The sequence below is a fragment of the Elgaria multicarinata genome, chromosome 6 (genome assembly GCF_023053635.1).
Source record: "Elgaria multicarinata webbii isolate HBS135686 ecotype San Diego chromosome 6, rElgMul1.1.pri, whole genome shotgun sequence".
Taxonomy (NCBI): domain Eukaryota; kingdom Metazoa; phylum Chordata; class Lepidosauria; order Squamata; family Anguidae; genus Elgaria; species Elgaria multicarinata.
The window spans coordinates 47,256,635-47,274,723 of NC_086176.1; the positions used below are offsets into that span (position 1 = coordinate 47,256,635).

Genomic DNA, 18,089 nt, shown 5'->3' on the forward strand with positions numbered 1-18,089 from the left:
CCTATGTACCCAAGTGAGATGGGGTACACAAGAAAACCCAGAAATGGGGGGAGACCAAGGTTGGTCTTAAGCATACAATTCATCACTGTTCAACACAATATGTAGTGATGGCCTTCAATTTGGATGCCTTTTAGAGTGATTAAACAAATCCATGGAGGTTAAGACTATCAATGGCTACTATCTCTTGAGGGCTATATGCTAGGCAACATGCCTATAAAAACCCTTTGGTGGGAAACACAACAGGCAGGGTGCTATTGCACTCATGTCCTACTTAAGGGAGTTCCTACAAGCAGCTGGTTTGCAATTTTGTGGACAGAATGGTAAACTAGATGTTTGATCTGATCCAGTATGGCTGTTCTTATGGAAGACAAGTGAGGTTTAGAACAGTTATTGGATCAAGTAAAACCAAACCTACCAAGACCACCAATGGACTTTTGCTGACTTTAAGAGTTTCAACATATTGATATGCATGAAAACAATCTACCCTAGTACTCCAATTGCCCCTACTATCCTGTTGAGGTATCTGCATGTATGCCCATATGTGCATAGAGGTACAGGATCCTCTACAGGTGATTCATTCACATTAATCATGGTATTCTTTGTTTAAACTAACCAAATGTTCAATCCTTGGACTACAGGCTCCTGGTTCTCTGTATGGAAGCTAATAAAAAACTGAGGAAAAAGGCATTCAAGATGTCACATATAGCAAGGTCAGTATTATAGAAAAGCCAACAAAATGTTGGCCATGCTTACAGCAAAGATTTGTAGAAGAAAAGACAATTTTGCTACTGATGAAATTGGAAGTCATGTTGCAATAAAGTACCCAATTAACTTATTCATAGCTGATTGCAAACTTATTTTAAAACAAGATGTTTTACATTTTTCTGTTTACTCAAATTTAATGAGTTGAGTATGCACTTTTAAATTTTACACTACATAGTATTTTAAATTTAAAAGGTCAATACTGTCAGCCTCCGTTGACCAAGTAATTTCCCCTTTATATATAAACATCACGGGATAACAAAGACACAGATTAATCCATGATTAGTCCCATCATATACAGAACATGAATTACAGAGATCAACAGTGGAGAGACAATCTTAATTCCTAATATTTATCAATATTTTCCCTGCCTTCACTCTGAAATTCCTGTACACGTTGAAGAAAAAAAAATTAATATTCTTCAAAAATTACTTATTGCTGAATTTTGGAAAGTAAATATAGACAAGTATTCCGAATGAAAACTAGGGTTCAAGTGGGGAATCGTAAAGCAACTGGCAAGACAAAAGGTTGTCTTTGGCTAAACTCCAAATATGCAACCTAAAATCTTAGCAGGTTTTTATGAATTTAAGAAACTTGATGTGCATAGTAAAATTATTTTAGCTCTTTATGCATAAAATACTGATGCAGAACAATGTATATTTAACTATCAAGCAAAATCTTGCTTCAGTCTCAATCCACGTAATTTTACCGTTGGAAGAAGCAAAGAACAAAACTTTGCTCCAATCCCAGAAGTGATATACGAACGGTAACAGAGAGGAGGGAGTTCAAATCTAAGACCAAGGAACAGCCACAGGAGCTGCTTCCTAAGGCATTACTGTACTATGTTCACTGTGCCAGTGCAGTGCCATGTAAATTGACAACTCTAAGCATAGGGAACCAGGAAGAGTAACAGCGCAATTCTATAAGTGTCTACTCAGAAGCAAAACTCACCAAGTTCGATGGAACTTAATCCCAGAAGGACCCACTCTCTTTCCCTAAAGTTCAATGATTCATTAGTATGACATCAATCATTTTAAACCATGTAAACTCATTTATCCCACTAGAAGCATTTTGGATTGTATTTGCCATACAAGTCAGAATATTTAATGTGGGTAAGAGCGTCTAACACATCTTCATATCTTGGGAGATTTGAAAATGTGGATGTTTCAGTAGTAAATTTGATTGTGGTTAATATTTAAGAAACCTTGTACATACTTTGGGAATCCAACAGTCATTAACGGTGCATAACTCCAAACATAATTAGAACATTAAGCCATGTAAGAAAGAAGAGGACAGATGGGCAATTAGCATGAAATCCAGATAAGAATCTCTAACAGGCTGGTCAAGCTAAATGGTAGTAGCTAGAACTGGCAGCACATAGAGATGGCAGCTGGCTTCATCCAAGCCATATCCATCCAGTTTATAAACACATACATCATCAGTAGGAGAGGGAGAGGGATAGTAAGGGAGTAGTAAGTGAAATGCCAAGGCCACGCTGGGCGAGAAGCACCTGGCATCTGATAACGCCTCCCTGGGCTGGTACCGGGGGGGGGGGGGGGGGAGAGTAACAAGTTGCAGCTGTGCAATGCCTGGGAGCATTCCCCCTTCCTTCAGGAGAGGTGTGGGTTGCTGTGGGGTTTCTATTGGTCAGGGTGGGTCTGGTGACAAGGGGGTCCCAGAAAGGGATAAAAGGCTGAGGCACCGAAGGGTCCGCTCTCTTTCCTGTGGGTGTCAGAAGTCCAGTGTGTGTGTGGGGGGGGGTGAGTCAGAGCATCCAGGCTGGGCTGGCTGGATGGCGGAGGCTCCCCGCAGCTGCTGAGGGAAGGAGTCTTAATTCAAGTGGTGTGAAGCCAAGTTGGAATGAGCAACAAGAAGTTGAGTCACAGAGTTATATGCATTTGTTTTGTTTTAGTTTAGGTTTGGGTACAATTGGGCAAGGGACCTTTCCGGAGTTACGGCTGGTGGGTGGTAAAAGTGGGGAGTGAGTGCGAATTCTATTAGGCTTGAGCGTGTAAAGGGGGAGGATAAGGTATTAGCCCCTGCTGTCCTAAGTGTGTCATTCCTTTGTCAGTGTTTTCCCCCCAAAACCTCTTAGGTGTTTACCTTAATGTGTGGACCCTTATGAAAGTGTGTAGTGTTAAGAATAAAAGTGTTTGGTCCCAATTTCTGGAGTGTGCCATGTTTCCTTGAGAACTACAAAGGGTTAACAAGCGGCAGTGAAGGGGCGTGAGTCAGACCCCCCTTCTCCGGCTGGGGAATCGCTGAATCAAACCGAGCGATTCCACCACAGTTAATATTTAAGAAACCTTGTACATACTTTGGGAATCCAGCAGTCATTAACGGTGCATAACTCCAAACATAATTAGAACGTTAAGTTATGTAAGAAAGAAGAGGACAGATGGGCGATTAGCATGAAATCCAGATAAGAATCTCCAACAGGCTGGCCAAGCTAAATGGTAGTAGCTAGAACTGGCAGCACATAGAGATGGCAGCTGGCTTCATCCAAGCCATATCCATCCAGTTTATAAACACATACATCATAGGTGGGTGAGCTCAGTAAAATTGCCAATGCTACTGTCCCAAAGAACAGTAACTAGAAGTTGGTTTTGCTTTCTGTGCTTTAATTCCATCAAAAGATACTGCCTTAAAATCATAGGACAATCCCACACAGAATTAAGCATATTTAACAGCAGCCATTTCAGTGTTGGATTGTGGCAATAAAGATCAAGTGATCAAAGTATTAATATATAAATATTTCTGTTTACAGTCTAATTTTAATAGATATTAGTTTTAGTGATTGCTGCCACACATTAATATTTCAAATTACTTGTCAAATGCTTGACATGGCATGACCAAAACTGGCATCATTAAGAGTTTCAGCCCCAAATGTCAATTTCATGTTAAAGATTGTTATGATGGCATGTGCATACATTTTACAAATGGTTACATTTCTGCAACTCTTTGATCAGGAGATGGTCAAGTTCACATGACACTGCTTGTGAAATCTGCAAAAAAAAAAAACCCCTATGTGGAGCAAACGTCACCAAAATAGTATTTAAATATGTTAGCTTGGGGTTGGGAGGGGGGGTTGTATTTGTTTTCTATACAACAGGGACAAAGGACACCAATTGTGTATCCAATATAATGTTAGGCATTCTTTCAGAGAAAGATAGAAATAGAGTTTTGTATAATAGAGAATTGTGAATGTTAAAAGTATCAGACTTCTCAGGAAAGATTAAGTAATCAGAATTTAAAGGAAATTTGTAGGAATAGTTGCACTCCATTCATTACTGAAATACAAATTTCTAGAAGTACATATCTGGAAAGCATATTAGAGAATAAGAAAATAAACAGAGCTACATTCTATGAGGAAGAAGAAGGCACCGCTGATGTGAGGTTGTGTCCAGTCATCACCTAGAGGCTATTTGTGCTAACATTATCAACAAAATGTCAGCATTTTCCTCCTTGGATAATCCATTTCAGATACTGCTCTCTGGTTTCCTAACCACGAACATCACACATTCATAGTAGTATTTCATCATAGATAGCTCATTCACAGTATATGTTGTCAAAACAGATTCATTTTCCACCTGAAAATAAACATTTTTTGAATACTCTTATGGATTTCATTCCAAATATTTTTATATATTATTATTGTTATTATAGACATTTTGACATTGCCCTTTAATCAAAATTCTCCAGGCAATTTATATAAACCATACAACCACCCCTCCTGCCCCCGCATTAAAAGTATAGATAATAATTAAACACAAAGACTAAATAGGCAGCAAGATCATAAGAGCTAGATTTTAAAAAAAAATCAGCAGGGTTAAAATTTAGTCTAGAGGTGGGGGAGGAATTAAAAAAAAACACTTAGCTATATTCATTTGGTGTCATCATTAATCAGTATTAAAAATACTCTGGGCTAGAGCCTTTGATTATTAACTCCAATAACCTTTTAGTGAAATAAATGATTTTCAAGTTAATAGGTATCAAATGCAGCTTGATTTATCTGAATGACCAGAAATCACAAAAAATAATGAGCAAATGAAAAGCAAATCCTACATGTGCCACAAGCAACAAAATGTAGCACTGTATCTATCCAGCCCTCACAAAAGTGTTAGTGTACGTTCAGGGCTCTTTTCAGGCAAGAACAGGAGCTTTGGATCTCATGAGGCTGGGAGAGGGGATGGGGTAGGATACCCTTTCCCCCACTTTCCCATACTCTCCTGCTATGCTAGATAATACTGGCTGCTAGCCCCAATCTGAGCAACTTATTGTTATATCAACAAGGCAAGGAGGTTTCTGGAAAGTGAAGGGGAAAGACAACCTTTTTCTTTTCTTTGGTCCTGGAACATCTTTGTGCAGTGAAAGGTTTTTAAAACAACAACAACAACTTCACTGCATACTTCTCCCCCTCCAAGATACTTATTATAAGCTGTTATGGTCCTATAAAACAAATTCCTCTTCCCTCGACTCCATTTCTCCCCTCAACTGACACTTCAAAGTTCCATACATCCTGGAAGCTCAAAGATTCTTGACATGCCATTTTATTTTTATTTAAATTCTTTAAATCTATGGATGCATATACTTCTGCATACCTAGGGAGTTCCCCAAATAGGCAGAAGCTCAAACTTATTTTTTGGTGGTGGCCTGTTTCACTGCCAAATGGAAAGGCACTCAACTATAAACATACATGTTGACTAAAATGGCATAATAATGATAAAAAGCTACAAGATAAGGCTGGGTAAAGGCAGTATCTGAATTCCAATAGCCAATGTTTTATATAGTTGGTGTGTTAAGATAATACAAAAATCCTTACCTCTATATGGAATCCATATTGTAATATAACATTTTTTATATCTTCATAGCTCAGCTCAATAGATAATTCATTTGCTAAATTTTCAAAGTGGTAAAGAAGAGGACCTAGGATACATCAGAACAATCAGTACATGTTTATAAATCCTACATGCCCTATGAGTAATATAGTTCAAGAACTACCATTGAAAAGCTAGCTTTTAGTTGTTTTGAAATATTTTGTATCTACTCACTGGAATTCTTGACCCATTAAACTTAACTATGAATTTAGCTATTACTAAATTAAGTTTCATTGATTTCAAAGGGTCTACTCTAAGCATGATTAAGTCTGGATCCAACCCCTTATGCCAAGTCTGCCTTAGTCCAATTTTGAAGGAAATTGGTTGTTTTATTATGGTTTTAATTTTTGTTAACCGCCCAGAGAGCTTCGGCTATTGGGCCATATAACAATGTAATAAATAAATAAATAAATAAATAAATAAAATGGATTGACATTAAAAGAATAAGACTATCAAATGGTTAAAATTCACATAGTTCAAACAGGTTAACATCAAGCAATACATCTGAATTCCCCCTTAATTCTAATAGCACACACAGTTCAGATTACCTAAATTGATCCATATTCCTCCTGGTTTGAGTATCTTCCATATTGTGCCAATGTAATCTATGACATTATGTGCTGTGTCTATGAAGAAACAGGTTGCTATGCAATCCCATATATCTGTATAAAGAAAGAAAAATGAAAGTAATCTAGCTGTAAAAATAATAATTGTGAAATACATTAATCACACTTTAAAATCAAAACAGATCCAGCTCTGCACAAGTAAAAAGGCATTCTGCATGCTCAGTAAAAAAAAAACACCTCAACTTCTACCAATGTCCTCCCCAGCTGCAGCCCTCTGTAGTGCACCAAATGGTGTTTTAGACGTATGACTTTCCAGGGGGCAAGGTCTGAGGCAGGAAAACCACATTCTGCTCACTATTTGTAGGATACAACCATTTCTCAAAAATAAATGGAGGCACCATATTATTCATAGGTTTGCTTAATGCTTTTGGATCCCATGGGCTTGAAAAGTAATCCTCTGAACACAAAAAGATAGAAGTAAGTTACATGCAAGAAAAAATGTCCCTGTCTTTGACTGTTGTGGCAGGCAAAGGCTTCAGTATTAGGTAAACTGTGGATTCAGATAAAAAAGCTAATCAAGCACATACATAACCAGCACAACACTGTACAGGATCCTGGAAGATGGGCAAGCCAATATACATCACAGATAGAAACATCAGCAATGAGTCTAGCTAGAGATTTTGGAGCGTCTGAGGGACTACACAGGTTATATAGAAGTGCCAATTGCTTACTCCATTTGTCCTGTTTTATACAATGGTAGAAACCTTTTTAGGATTGATCTGCTGAACCGTTTATTTTCCAGTTGAATAGCTAAGATAGTGAACTTGTCAGTGCCTTCTTCTAGTAATTGAATATTGGCCAGTAAACAAGTTGACCATCTTTGCTTTTCAATCAGAAAATAAACAGTTTCACAGATCAATTCTAAAAAGGATCAGCTGGTTACTGCCTCATTCACAGCTCACATCAACTAGGGTGAAAGTTGGATGGGCAGGGACCATTCTTTCTCTCAATTTTTTCCTGATGGAAGGGGAAGATAATTTGGTTTTCCATCCCATTGGTCACAACGGAAATGCCTGTTATGCCAGCTCCAAACTAGCATAGATGAGGGGTCCATGCTAGCGTAAGTGAGCCCCTTTCCCATCCCACCCAAGTACCCCATTTCAGGGTCTTCCAGCTGCTACTGCCAAGGGAGAGTTAGCAGAGGTAGTCTTCCACCCACACAGGTGTAGCAGGGTCCTCCATCAATGTGGAGCCCTCCCACACAGGGAGAGGCATCAAACCTATAGCTTAATCCCCTCCGGCTGTCAATATTTGAGGGGAAGGGAATTAAGATTGGTCTCTAAGCTATTTCCTGTCAAAGGTTGTTTATTGGGGGGGATTAAAAGACAAAGAAGAAATGAAAACTTAAATTATCTACAAAAGAAATGCAAGTAGGAAATTACTACAAGGCACCTTTAAAAATACCAGATTTATTTTTATTTTTAGTTACATAACAAAATACAACTTTTTTTAATTAAAAAAGGTCATTACATAATCAAAGTTTTATTTTACAGTAGCCTTCCCCAAGTTTTTGTCCCCCAGATGGCACCAGGACTTCAACTCCCATCAGCTCCAACTAGCATCGCCAATGGTCGGGAATGCTGGGAGTTGTAGTCCAAAACATTTGGAGGGTAGCAAGTTGGGGAAAGTGTTTTATAGCTTTATTTTTCATGGTTAGAAAAGTATTTGATGTGTTCATTAATTTGAGAATCTTTGTGTGTTTTTCTTACTTACTACACTCAGAGTAGATTTCTTGAAAATCGCCTGCTGTCATAGAAAAGTTTGCACCAGGAGGAAGACTGTGAGGGTCAACGTCAGGGAAATAAATGGGCTGTATCTGATCAGCAGATCTCTTGTTATTGCTAAACTGATGAATCCAGGGATATAGCTTATATGAATTAGTTTCACAGCATCTGTAATACATCATTAGACACAATTTTTACCTTGTCACTTAAAAAAATAACCATGGAAAAATTGAAAAGTTTAATATTTTTAGCACAAGCTGATAATGAATGTGTGTGTTTTTAATTGTTCCTGGAAGATCTCCCTTAAGCCTCCATTATTTATTAATAACATATTAATAACATACTACATAGGGTTATAAAAGCAATTAAAGAAACCATTCCCAGTTTAAAAGTTGAATATATTTTAGAAAATATAGTAAATTTTAAGATTCTTAAAGCACTAAATGGAAGTTAGGTGTGCATTTTGTTATTAACCAGTTGTAAAATTAAGATTTTGGTGCCTTGCAGGTTCACCAGCCTACTTCCAAATTGTCATTACCTTTTTTATATTTGTCTAAGCCAAACTCCTGGGATTATTTTTTGAAGTTATATGCCCTTTATAAGATTTGTCTTGATTATAAAGATAGCCTACATCTATTCAATTTCATGTTAACTGTTTTGAATATTGATCTATATACATCTACACACAGGTTCAGTTCAGACATAATGATGGCAGTCCGATAAACTATGGTTTCTTGGCCCAAGAATCAGCCATATATTTCCACATTCCCTCCTTGCCCCACCACTGCCCTCCTTCCCGTGTGCACTCAGTGCTGATGAAGATTTTGTGGCTTTCACTGTAACAGCTTCCTGTTACATTTGAATTGGGAAACTGTAGTTTAATTCCTGCTTACTAAGCAGCATATGAGGCCCACATCAGATTCTGCTAAATAGGCAAGAATTAAGACAGACTTCCCCAGTTCAACTCTAATCGTTTAAAGAAGCCACAATATCAGCATCAGCCAGGCCAGAGATACAAATACAGAACAAGATGTACAAGGAAGGAAACCAACAACTAAAATAAGCTTATGTACCTGTTGAGTACAAAATTAGAAGAAAAGAGCATAAAGAGGCTCCATTCATTTCCTTGACAAGTATAACCAAGCATAGCTATTTCCCAGGCCAATCTACCTAGCCCAGCACCAGGTACCAGGATATTAACTTTGGAGAGGTCCCTGAAACACAACAAAAATAATTGTTAACCCTTTTTAAGTATCTTTGATAGAACAAATATGGTCAATATCTTTATACACTTACACAGGTTTGATCCCATTTATCTGGATATTTTGTGGTCTTTCCCAAACTTGGTTTACTAAGTATTTTGACAAATGGGTAAATGCTATTTGGTTTCTATCAACTCTGTAGGGGGAAGGGGAGACTGGGCCCCTCCAGATGTTGCTGAACTACAACTCCCATCACCTATTACCATTGGTCACACTAACCGGGGTTGGTAGGAGGTAACGTCCAACATCTAGAAGGCCTTAGGTTCAACATCTTCTATAATGTATCATGGGAAATTAATCTCCAAATTTGTTAATGTAAAGATTATCATGTTTTCTTCTGTGCTGTTTTACAAGACCCCTGTATGTTCTAATTAGTTCTGGAGACGGTTTATTTATTTATTTATTGCATTTTTTTATACCACCCAATAGCTGAAGCTCCCTGGGCGGTTCACAAAAATTTCTGAATAACTACTGGGTTTTATTTTTTCAAAAGGGAGAACAGCCATTGTTTCTTTGATCTTAGGATGGATTTTGCACAAATAATCTTATGCACGTTATTCACAACTTAAGTCCAACTTTCTTCAGTGGAGCTTATTTCCAGGTAAGTGTGCACTGGATTAGACTGCAATCATATGCATACTTACATAGAACATAAACTTATCTTACTTCCAAGTAAATATGCATAGTGCTACCTAGTCTGCAGAGAGCTGCTTGAATCACCACTTTAAGGGCACAATCCTATCCATGTTTAGACAGAAAAAGGTCCTACAACTCCCAGCATTCTCCAGCCAGCCATTCTGCATTTTTCAAACATAGAATTGTGTCTTAACTTTCATGTTGCAGACAAATCTCAATATGCACCTTACCACGAACGTCTCTTTTACACACACATTTTTGTTTAATAATTAACCTGCTCTGTGAAATTTGAAAGCTAGCTCACAACTTTTGTTACTGCTGCTATTTGTATTCTACCTACACCTTTTAGCTCCACATTTTTTAAATATAAAATCATACTAAAACAAGCAAGTTTGTGGATGGCTTATTGTGCACCATTCTCCTTCTTTAACAAAGAAAGATCTTTTTTCAGTCGCACATCCTGATAATATAAGATCTCTGCTAGTCCACTGAGAGGAGTACTTGTTTACTTGCATCGCAAATCCCTGAAAGCGGCTTGAACATTTGACTAGTCTTTGGAGGCATGTTCTCCAGAGGTGCAGAACTGTTGGCGGGGGGGGGGGGGGGGGGAGATGGTATCAAGGATCATGGCCCTGCCCCCTGACATCACCTCCCTTTTTTCTCCATACCATGCCTCCTCCCAGCACAATGAAAGGGACCCAAGCTATCTCTGATCCGCAGTAGGGTGCATCTGAGCCTGGAGGAAGCCCAAAAAGCAGCATGGCCTGAATTGGGGTGCCGGTAGTTCTGCACACCTGTTCTAAGTCAATCATAGGCTTCCAGCATGATAGCTCCTTTCTTGGAACTTTCACTAAGTATACTCCAAAGATTTAAAAAGTCAGCTGAATTCTCTCTTGCAATGCAATTCTCTTCTTTCATTAAACAGGAAAAGCACGGCCTGAATAAACAACTGAATAAACTTGTGGCTGAATTTTAGGTCATAAAAAAGCCCTGGGTTGGCCAGATGTACGAGTTGTAGTTATGTTGACATGTAAAAAAAACCCACCCTATTAGAATAGAGCAAAATGGGTACCAGATAGGTTGGAGAGAAAAAAAGAACTTGGACGCGCACCCAAAGATTAACTTATGTCCGACTTATGTCACTGAAATGGTCGAATGGGATGTCTGGTTGGCTCATTCTTATAATATATTAAGGTTTCTGGAACTTAAAGCAATCTGGTTCAGGTGCATTCATTTCAATGCATGAGTTTTCCCATCCAGAACAACTGCTCTATTTGTTTTAGGTGAGGGAACCAATCTGTGTACACACTTTTTGCACTCCCACATGCACATACTGAGTGCAGATCCAAACACACAGAGCTCTCTGGCTAAGAGAAGTGTACACTGAAACTAAGCTAATCAAATACAGCGAAACCAAACTTAAGAACATAAGAAGAGCCATGCTAGATCAGACAAAGGATCTATCTAGTCCAGCATTCTATTCACAGTGTCCAACCATGTGCTTGCAGGAAACTCACAACCACAAGAAGGACATGTGCAATAGTACCCTTCCGGTCATACCCCTCAGCAAGTGGCATACAGCCTCTAATAATGGATTATAACCACCATGACTAGAAGCCAATGATAGATTTAACGTCCATAAACTTCAAGTGAAATATAAGTGACACAAACATATTACAAAACAAAACTGAAATTCTCACATGTATTTTTTAAGACATAGAGTGTTAAGACTTAAGCAATGTACATTTTTCAACATCTCACAGGACTATTTAAATGTTAACACTAATGTTCAATTATAAGGCCATAGCTAGACCTAAGGTTTATCCCTGGATCATCCAGGGGTCAAACCTGTTCATCTAGGTGACACACAGGGGATTCAGTGCTCAGGCAGAGGTGAACCCTGGATGATCCCAGGATAAACCTTAGGTCTAGCTGTGGCCTAAGATTTCCCTTAGTTGAATAGTGGACATGCAGCAACCACAACCCATTATTTTTAATGCACTGAAAACTGCACACAATGAAACCAAATGTAATAAGTTGTATCAATTAATTAAAACAATGAAATCCAAAATATAGAGTAAAGAGAGAAGCTTCTTATTTCAGTTTTTGTGTGTGTACCTACAAATAGTTCACAATTCTGAAAAATTCAACACGATAGGCTGCTGAACAGCCTACATTTCCCCCCGAAATTGTAATATGCTTGTTAAAAAAAACTACTACTGGAAAGGGTTATGACCATGAATGCCCTACCCATTCAAAAAGTTATTACAGTTTCAATTAATGAAACACATCAAAACAAATTTTATACTATTACTTAACTTATTAATTTTAACAAGTAGGCAATTAAACATTTCCATTTGCAAGTACAATTCAAAATGTGTTTTAAATCTGCAATCTTAAACACGCGAACTAGGGAGTAAGATCCACTGAAGACAGTGTGACTTACTTCTGAGTAAACATACACTGGATTGTGTAACAAAACTTCTGTATCATAGTACCTAATTTTGCAACTTCAAGATTTTTTTAAATCATCAAACGTTTCCACTTTGAATCCAGCTTATTTACCACAATATAAATAAGTTATCTGTAAAGATTTTTAATGGTAGTGCATTTGTGTAGCCCAGAAAAGGAACATTTCAGTGAACCTATAACAAGAGTGGCACTAGCCTTCCACATATATGCATATAGTGCAGCTAGCTAGTAAAGAAAAAAAAAGTTATATTTTAGAAAAACAGAAAACTTCCACTGCTAATTCTCAACTGTAATTATTCTTGTGGAACTTAAAACTACCAAATACATGGAAATATTGCCTTTTCCACTAAGCTGGGGGGCAGGGGAGATTTTTTAAAAAACCCAAACCTTTTTATTTAAATGTATAAAAACTTACCGTAGGTTTTTCTATAATTGAAGACATTCTTGAATGCCTTGAATCTAACAAGGGAAGGGTATTCATGTTATATTTTGAATGAATGAGCTGTTGAGCCTTTATCTTCTTTAAAACTCTCTCTGTTGGCTAAGTAATGCAGTAGCACTGAGTACAAGCTAAGTTAAAAGTGGGATTGAAGAAAACTGGTTATTTCAGACTAGCCCACCAGTCACAGTTGGAATTTTGTCAACAGGGTCAAGTGACACATTAGAAGAGGAACGCCATGCACGCTCACATTTATGGATATAAAGAGCATAAAATAATAAGCACCATGTGAATTACAGTATTCCATTAATTCTTTTCTGATTTTGCTTTAAGGATATCTTTCCATCTCTCCTCCAATGTGTGGCTTGATCTCCTGCATAATTCAGGTGGAGACTGGCTCCATAAATATCTTCCAATAGCTTAGCTTCTCTCCACTTGTGGTACACTGTGGTAATTCTGCCTCATAACACAGGGTTGGACTAGAGAGCCTTTTAGTCCCTTTCAGCTCTGGTTCTATAACTCAAAGTCAAGATATAATCAAATCAGATTTTTTACATCTCAAAATATTATTCTATGTGATTAAATATAATTGGTATACATGAAGTTTATACTTGCTAATCCAAGGCATTATCCTTTCAAACCTAAGTGAATTGTTGTCTCTACAACCATAAATTTGGACCCTTGCTCTGAGCCATTGGATCAATAGCCTGAATTATATTTAAAAGGTATACCAATGGTTATGGTAATTTCTCCTTATTCAATTAATAAGTGAGTTTTCAGATAATTTTAAAAAATCCTTGCATTGTTGTGCATATCTTCACTTCAAATAAATCTTAAAGGATTATTTACCATCTGTCTTTTGGAAAGTTCTTTACAATTTCATTAATGATTGGTTGATAGCAGGAATCTCTCTCAGGTTTCCCAGTTTCACTCCAATCTCTTACAAATTGTTTCAAAGTGGATTTTAACTTATCCATGTCAAAAGTTGAAGCTGGCGTAATCTTTCCGTTTCCCTGATAAAAGTGTAAAAAAAAAAAGTTAGTAACAGTATCAATCCAGAAACTGGAAAAAAAAACCAACCCAAGTAACTGTTCATCATAATAAATAGCCATATCACTGAGTGGTTAATTGACAAGTATTTTCACACAAGAACTCAACGTTAATAATTGAGTTCTAAATGAAGCAAGTTAGTCTAAACCAACCCTTGACATGTCATTCTCTATTATACTTAGGGCATTCATTAAAAAGGTAGGGAAAATGTTGAAGCAAACTTGTTGTAATAGGTCACTTGTGACAAGTTAGAATAAGAGGCAAGACAGACAGACAGACAGAAGAGTTAGTTTTTACTACTTTAAGATGTCAATGTGCTACAATAGATAATAAGTATGGGCAAGTTGGCTAATGAAAACTACTCTATGACCTAGAAACTTTTGTGGAATGTTAAACTAGTTACGGAGATTATATATTCGCTCTCTGTGGTAGATTCCATTGACAAGATAGAATGAATCACCATCAGAGAAGCTTCCACTGGAGCCACCTAAGAATGAATCACCATCAGAGAAGCTTCCACTGGAGCCACCTACTCTTTGTGAAATCAAAGAAAAAAGAGATTCCATCATTCCCAGTCCCTTCAAACTTGCAAGGAACCCCCCCCCAACTAAAAACAATGTTCTTAACGTAGCTCAGATGCTCGTAAATATAAGAGCTAATCTACAAATCTCTAAAATAAAACAGTTTGACAGCACCTTGAGACTAACATAAGATTTTTATTACAAAATTGTAATTAAAACATTCTTAAAAGTTAATCTTAAGGTGGCAACAAACATACTTTGTACTTTAGTATAAAAGACACAGCTTTCATATTATAAAAATTTCTAGATTTTATTATGGTTTATTAACTATTAATACGGCTACCACCAAATCTAATCAAATAGTTTACTATATACTGAGGAACAATATCCATAACTGATTTGCCCTACAAACATACATCAATTCTGGGAGAGGAAATAGAAAGTAATGAGGAAATAAATAAAAATCTGAATACAACTGAGAAAAGAACTTAAGTAGCTATAGATGTGAAGATCCGGGGGTGAAAAACATTTTGCCTTCCCCCCACCCCACAAAGAACTTTTGGGGTGGGGGTGGTTCGGAAAAACTGAACAATTCTGGTTAATGAAATATTTTGTTTTTGAATGAATAAAATGTTTAAGACATGGTATTCATCTATTGCTATCCAGTTTCTACAGAAAGATGTCCTAATTAATCTTTGTAATAGGAAGACTAAAGATGTAAATGTTCTGGATTGAGAATTCCTCAGACATTCTTCAGCTCTACCTGCTTCCTCTGGCTTCAAGGATGATTCAGATGTTTCAGGGAATACTCACTCATGTTCCAAAAATGCATTATGTATAATTTGGTTTGCTCGATCAAGTTAGCTAGCATGTTTGATAATTTAAATTTAGAAGCATAGTTTAGTCAGGCAATAATTACAAATTATTGTGTATGCTCTTAAATGTTTTAAATTTTAATGATATTTACGAGCGCACCAAGTTATACATAGTATGCTTTATGTTACCAAAGTAACAAAGTAACTTTATGTATATAAAGAGTGCTAAAAACTCAGTGTAGCTGTTAGAGTATTGGACTGGGACTCAGGAAATCCAGGTTCTAGTCCCCACTAGGCCATGAAGCTCACTGGGGGACTTTGAGAAAGTCAGTGACACTCAGACTAACCTACCTCACAGGGCTGTTGTGATAATAAAATGGAGAGGAGGAGGACCATATAAGCTACCTTGAGTTCCTTGCAAGAGGAAAAAAGGCAGGATATAAATGTAATAAATAAAATAAAAGGGGAATACTGCATATTTCCCCCCAAACTTTTTTTTTCCTAGGGAAATAATGGTAAAACGTTCTTTAAAATGCATTAAAATTCCTGGAAATTTTACATTTGTAGAAGAACACATAAATAAAGCTTTCAAAAATATAATTTAAACATACATCATCATCATAGTCTTTATTTTCAAACATGTGTGTACAGTCATTCACAATTGACTGCAAGATTCCTTGATTGTGGTCAATGCATTTCCGAATCTTGTCAAGATGAGGAAGGAACTGAGGAAGCATTTTCTGTTGACTGGCTGGAAGAGATCTAAACTGTCTTTCTGCACGATTCACTCTTTCATGCATATTGATTCTAGAAATGAAAAAAGTAACATGAATATCATAAAATAAAGCTGATGTTCTCTGCTATCAGTCTAGTACATCTACTGTGGATTCCCATAGTGGGACAGTTTCTAAATCATACATGTATAAATAAAGTTATTAGCAGAAGATACAGCATTACATCCCACTACGTAACCAAAACCAGTACATGGCAATAATTTAGACTAAGAAAAGATATGGTTACAATCCAGTCAAAAATAGCCTGTTTAATGTCCCACAGATTACAGTGGAAGATTTAATAATATGCCTAACTCTCTTTGAAATTGATGGGACCAAGTATACTTGATTTTGACTGGATCATACCATATTTCAGAAGAAGGCTTAAGCAATGAGTATTATATATGGTTTAACTTTCACCTGTTGTCAAATATATTCATGGAATTTGCAAAAGAGCACTTATGCACATCTTCAGAAATCTCCATGCAGAAAGAAAAAGTGTTTTTAGATTTTTGTACTGCTGTTGCCCTCTGCTGTTGGTTTTATTCTCTGTGTTTTGTTTTAGATTTTACATTGTTTTACTATATGCAGGTATTTTATGGTTTTAACCTTATTTTGGAACCACCCAGACAGCTTCAGATAGTGGGTGATATAGAAATGCAATAAATACATATAAATATCCTCATGTCTGGTTTATACGCTCAGCATAGGTTATTGCAGTTTTGTTTATTCACTGATATAATTAGCAACATGAATCATTGCAGTTTTGTTTATTCACTCTTATAACTATTAATTTGTTGTGTTAACTTTCAAACTGCAAGATAAAGAAAATTCCGTTTGCATTTATTAGGGGAACATACAATATTACATGAGCAAGACTGCAAAAAATCTTTACTGTTAACATGGTACAGGAGTTAGGTGCCAACTTCAAGTTTCCATTCATTTTGGTGTGCAAGTGAAATAGTAAGTGCCTAAACTATTATTATAAACTGAAGGTTTTGATACTATTAAGTACCTAGCTATGTTTATTGTCTTATATGCAAGGCAGGAGTATCATTCATATATTCATTAGACTCAAAAGTGATTGTCATCTTGCCTCTTTGCATCCATACTATCCTACAATCACTTAATCTGCTTTATCCCAATTTAACTGTCATGACTTACCTAAAGGAATCCTGAAAATTGTCACGTGGGAAAGTACCTGAGAATTCTGTTACTAGATCCTCCATCCTGAACTACCGTTCCCAAGGGTCTTTGGAAAAATAGTGTCGCTTAAGCCTGTTTCCTAGCACAATCCTATGCATGTATAGTCAGAGCTAAATCTATGGGGCTTATATCCTACGGTGTATAGGATTGCAGCCTCAGCTTGTGGTGCGGATATGCCCTCAGGGTACACTCTAATGCGTGCTAGCCTGGGAGTAAACCCCTTTGCATTCACTGGAAGTTACTATGGAGGAGACATCCATGAAGATATGGGGCTGTAAATCAGGCAACCAGAATTGTACCGGGGATTCCTGGACCCCCTCGCAGTTGGGGGGTTGAGGGCTATCAACGTAACTTGGGAGGGGGGTGTCGGTTACCCATAGTAACGGAAGGCGTTGATAATTCTCCGGAAGTGCTCCCTCTCCAGCTTCTCCTCCTCCTCCTCCTCCTCCTCTCCATCCGCCGTCGACACGAGCTGTTGCAGCGGCTGCGGTTCCCGCCCGCACCGCTCGCTGCTCAACGTCACTTCCCCGTCCCACAGCGGCTCCTGCGCGTCTTCCCCGCCTTCGGCGCTTTGCCGGCTCCCTCGACGTATCGCCTTCACCGGCGGCAAAGCGCACGCGGCGGCAACCGACATCCCGCTCCCCTTCTTCCAGTGCCTAACGACCGTCGCTCCGCCCGCCCGCTTCCCGGCTCGTGGGCGCGCTTTCGGCTTCATAGGGAAGCGACGTCCCAACCAACCTCCTCCCGTGGAACGCGACGATGCCGTCATCATCACGGCGCGCGCGCGCACACCCACCCACCCCATCAACTTCTGCCGGCGCGCAAGCGCACCACTGGGAAAGGGGAGGCGAAGTTGCGCAAGCGCGGTGCGTACTAAAGCTTCCGTCACGAGCTGGAGTTCTCGAGAGAAAACTGGGGAGGGATAT

General features: G+C 38.0%; 1 protein-coding gene across 1 annotated transcript; it reads right to left on the reverse strand.

The window, feature by feature from the left end:
* Nucleotides 1-574: 574 nt before the first annotated feature.
* CARNMT1 (carnosine N-methyltransferase 1) lies at nt 575-17,802 on the reverse strand. Its single transcript, XM_063129345.1, has 8 exons — nt 17,538-17,802; nt 15,796-15,991; nt 13,648-13,811; nt 9,063-9,203; nt 7,979-8,157; nt 6,188-6,301; nt 5,585-5,688; nt 575-4,352 (listed from the first exon to the last, which is right to left on the reverse strand). The coding sequence occupies exons 1-8, from the start codon at nt 17,795-17,797 to the stop codon at nt 4,242-4,244; spliced, it is 1,269 nt and encodes a 422-aa protein (XP_062985415.1). The 5' UTR covers nt 17,798-17,802; the 3' UTR covers nt 575-4,241.
* Nucleotides 17,803-18,089: the final 287 nt, after the last annotated feature.

Excerpts from the sequence above, each read along its gene's own strand:
- CARNMT1 (XM_063129345.1), bottom strand. The coding sequence starts at position 17,797 with ATGTCGGTTGCCGCCGCGTGCGCTTTGCCGCCGGTGAAGGCGATACGT. Across the intron at positions 13,812-15,795 it reads ATAAAGACTATGATGATGAT|GGAAACGGAAAGATTACGCC; the intron begins GTATGTTTAAAT and ends CACTTTTATCAG. Across the intron at positions 6,302-7,978 it reads AGAAATCTACTCTGAGTGTA|ATATATGGGATTGCATAGCA; the intron begins GTAAGTAAGAAA and ends TTCTTTATACAG.